At 42.5% G+C, this 3999-nt stretch overlaps 1 protein-coding gene across 1 annotated transcript; it reads left to right on the top strand.

Moving 5' to 3' along the window:
- The first annotated feature begins 269 nt into the window (after positions 1-269).
- LOC104305827 (arylacetamide deacetylase-like 4) lies at positions 270-3280 on the top strand. The gene is made up of 4 exons (XM_009906735.2): positions 270-446; positions 995-1208; positions 1529-1592; positions 2506-3280. The coding sequence occupies exons 1-4, from the start codon at positions 270-272 to the stop codon at positions 3278-3280; spliced, it is 1230 nt and encodes a 409-aa protein (XP_009905037.2).
- The last annotated feature ends 719 nt before the right edge of the window (positions 3281-3999 follow it).

Here is a 3999-nt window from a genome sequence, read left to right as displayed (position 1 = left end):
ATGCACTTTATCCACAACCCTCTTCTCCCAGCTAAGGGCTGGTTTCTTGCAAAAATCCCAACAGGATGCTAGCACAGATCTTTTCATGAATTCAGACTTTGACCAACTTATCTTTTGTGAGACAAAAGGAATGTGGGGAAAGAAAGTAGGAGGAAGAAGGAAGGTTTTTACTGGAGCATTTTTATGACGAAGAATCAGGAAGTAGCAAGCCAAAGATATCTGTGAAAGTCAAATCAAAGACAATTCAGACCACTTTGCTGCTCAGCACAATGGCAGTTCTGTACATGCTGCTGGTGTTGTTCTCAGCAGTTATTGTTGGTGGATTTCTACTGCTGGTCATGGCCGCAATTAACTTTGATTTATCCAACTCAGACATTCCTCCTGGAGTGACTCAGCCTGTAAAGCTCCGAATCCTTCACATCATTTTGATAATCACAGCTGCGGTGGTAAGTCAGCATGAGTGGGATTTCTAGGGGAAGATTTCTGGGTGAACCTGTAGATTTGAAACTGAATGCAGTGCTAGAAGCCTGGGGGGAATTAATTCTCAGTAGCTATCATGCTGTGTGCTGCAGTCAGAAGCTCAGTTTGCCTGAAGAACCTTTTATCAGATTTTTTACACTGTGCTATGCCAGTCCTACCTGGATCTTACGTTAGGCAGTTTGTAAATGCTGCCTAGCACCAGCGTTTGAAAGTCTGACTGTGCCTCTACAGGGATTGTCTAACTTAGCAATGATTTGATTAATGCCTATACATGGTGGATCATGTTTAGACTGGAGATTAGGAAGAAACTCTTCACAATGAGAGCGGTGAGACACTGGAACTAGTTGTCCAGGGAGGTTGCAGGTGCCCCTTCCCTAGACTTGTTCAAGGCCAGGTTGGATGAGGCCCTAACATACATGACACAGAGAGGATAAGCACTCTGCCTATGCAGTTCCATTACTTCGGACAGTACAGAATCTTGAGGGAACTCCCTGCTCTCTTCACCTTTGGACAGGGAAGGATTTTGGAGAAGATTGGCATCTGCAGTCAGGTTGGCTTTGTCCGGTACATGCAAGGTAGGACTCCAGGAGCAGACCCGAAGCTCTTCATCAAGGACCTGTGCTTTGAGAAGGTGCCTGTAAGGATTTACCAGCCCAAGGTTCCATCTGCCGGCCGAAGGAGAGGAGTTATGTTTTTCCACGGAGGAGGATGGGTGTTTGGAAGTTTTGGTAAGATATCTACAGATAAAATCTTGTCATTTACTCAAAGACCTATCTGCTTCATAAAGCTGATCATTGCTTGATCTGTAGCAGTTATGAAGCTCAAGTATAACCACAGATGCATGCTGGGATTTGTCTTAAGGACAATGAGATATGAGGGGAAGCATACAATAAGCAAATACTGCAATGGGAAGATGAGGGGGGACCTATGTAGGAAAGAGCAGAGACAAGTGAAATGTGTTTTCTTCTTGCAATTCTTTGACTTATGCAATAGATAACAGGAGTACTCAAGCAAAAATCCAAACCCAACCCAAATCTCTTTCTTCCAGAGACCCATGAAAAGCTGTGCTGCTGTATTGCCAGAGAGAGTGAATCGGTGGTGATAGCTGTTGGGTGAGTCCTATCTCATGATGCATTTTTTCCCCCCTAGAGTGTAAATATCGTCTTCTAGCTTCCCTGAACACAGCTATGACCATTCTCATATAAATGTTTCTGTGGAACTTGTCCAGAAGGTGATTGCCAGATTCCCTCTTCTCATTTGGAGCCACTAAAGGCTGATTCAGGCTAAGTTCTCACTGTCTGACTGGATCACAAATGTTTGGGGATATCCAGCTGGGAAGTGAAGTTTTGAGTCAATGTTTTCAAATTCCAAACTCAAAATTGAAAGTACACAGGCAGAAAACCCTATCATAGAATCACAGAATGGCTTAGGTTGGAAGGAACCTTAGAGATCATCTACTCCAACCACTTCAGGGCCACTTCACAACTAGACTTGGCTGCTCAAGGCCTCATCCAACCTGGCTTTGAACACCCCCAGGGAGGAGGCATCCACAACCTCCCCACTTACTCTTTCTTCAGGGAAACTCTGCTGGATGCCTACAGAAGGATTATGTCAGTTACAAGCTAATACCAGCATCAATATACTGACATAATTTGGAGTATGAGGATATAGTTACAGTATAAGAAAAGACATAAAACAGAAGGATTGTTATTTGTATCTGATCCATGGAAAGCTAAAGCATGCAATGACTAACAAACAGACTGTCAATAAAACCCATACAGAGCTGGCAGCTGAGTACTCCTGTGCTGTTCCAACACCTGAGAAATACCTTAGACAGTTGATATCATAACAAGTCAATCTGCACTGCCTGGCCCAACTGGCCACAATTTGTTTATAATCAGCCTGTGGAGAAAGGGAAAATTCTGATGTAATCAGGGTACTGCCACTTTCAGGAGCCAGTATTTTCAGCAATACATTTCAAACCAGTATTTCCTTCTCTTGTATTTGTCTTCTTTTGTGCACTAGGTATCGTTTAGCTCCTGAGCACAAGTACCCTGCTGCCTATGAAGACTGTCTTAATGCCACCATACACTTCATGAAGAATGCAGAGCACTATGGTGTGGATCCTGCTAATGTAATTGTCTGTGGGGACAGTGCTGGGGGCAATCTAGCAGCAGCTGTTAGCCAGACCCTTGCAGGCAGATCAGACCTCCCCAAACTACGAGCCCAGATCTTGATCTACCCAGGCCTTCAGGCACTGGACTTCAATTTGCCATCCTATCAGCAGAACCAGGGAGTCCCTCTCTTACACAGAGAGCATGCTGCTTTCTACGTGTTACAGTACCTAAATGGGGATGCAGCAAACATGGAAGAGGTCCTGAAGGGTTCCCATATTCCTATAGATATTAAATTAAAATATAGCAAGTGGGTTAGTCCAGATAACATACCTGAAAAATTTAAGGTCAGAGGCTACAAACCACATGTGCTTCTTGACTGTACAACTGAAGTTTTTGAGAAAGTTAAAAGATTCTGTGAGCCCAACCTGTGCCCACTGTTGGCTGAAGATTCCACTGTTCAGCAGCTGCCTGAGTCTTTCATCTTGACTTGTGAATATGATGTGCTGAGGGATGATGGTTTGCTTTACAAGAAGAGACTGGAGGACAATGGTGTCCAGGTGACCTGGTGCCACCTCGAGGATGGATTCCATGGAATCATAAATTCATTTAATAATGGCTGGTTGTCATTTCTAGCTGGAAAAAGGGGTCTTGACAATGTTGTGAACTTTCTGAAAAGCTTATAAAGTTCTTCCCTTCTGCAAGAACTTTCTGTAAGAATTTTCTATGGTCTTCTGTGCTAAATTCCATACAAGAGGTTTAAACATTCCATACAAGAGGTTTAAAATCTGTTAATGAGTAATTATGCCAACCTAACCACTAAAAAAGTTATTTCAAGAGTGCTATGAAAGTTTCATTTAGGGCTGTTTGAAGTAGTCTGTGTGCAGTCTGCCTCTTTTCATGTTCTATTTGGACTAGGTACTTGCTCCTCTCTCAGTAAATATTAAACATGTAGTAAAATTTAAAATCAACATCTGGTCTCACCCTTTTTATTTGATTATGATCTATGCTTTCATTCTTCCTAGAAGGTTAATTATGTTTTGGTTCAGGTGAAAGACACTGATATGATACTGCTATAAGGCAGTGCCTATGATATATGGTACAGGTAGCATCTGAGTCCAAGATTCCCAGTCACTGACTTCCAGAAGTTTTTGTGGGGTAGGTAGCTGGTATTTTAGACTTGAAAAAGTGAAGTTAGAACTGCAACAGAGACACTTCATTAACAGCTTTGTCTAAATTACAATGGAGGCAATGCTCTAAGTGTTTTCCTCTGTTTATCTAATACACAAGTATTCTGAAAAACTTGTTCCCGTGCTTAAATAGAGTAATAAAAACACAAGATGGATGCATTCACTTTTGCAGAGCACACATCAACTTTTCTGTCCCTCGTGGCAATTCCTGTTCT

This window comes from Dryobates pubescens, chromosome 33, assembly GCF_014839835.1.
Source record: "Dryobates pubescens isolate bDryPub1 chromosome 33, bDryPub1.pri, whole genome shotgun sequence".
Taxonomy (NCBI): Eukaryota; Metazoa; Chordata; class Aves; order Piciformes; family Picidae; genus Dryobates; species Dryobates pubescens.
This window is presented reverse-complemented; position numbering and strand designations above follow the sequence as displayed.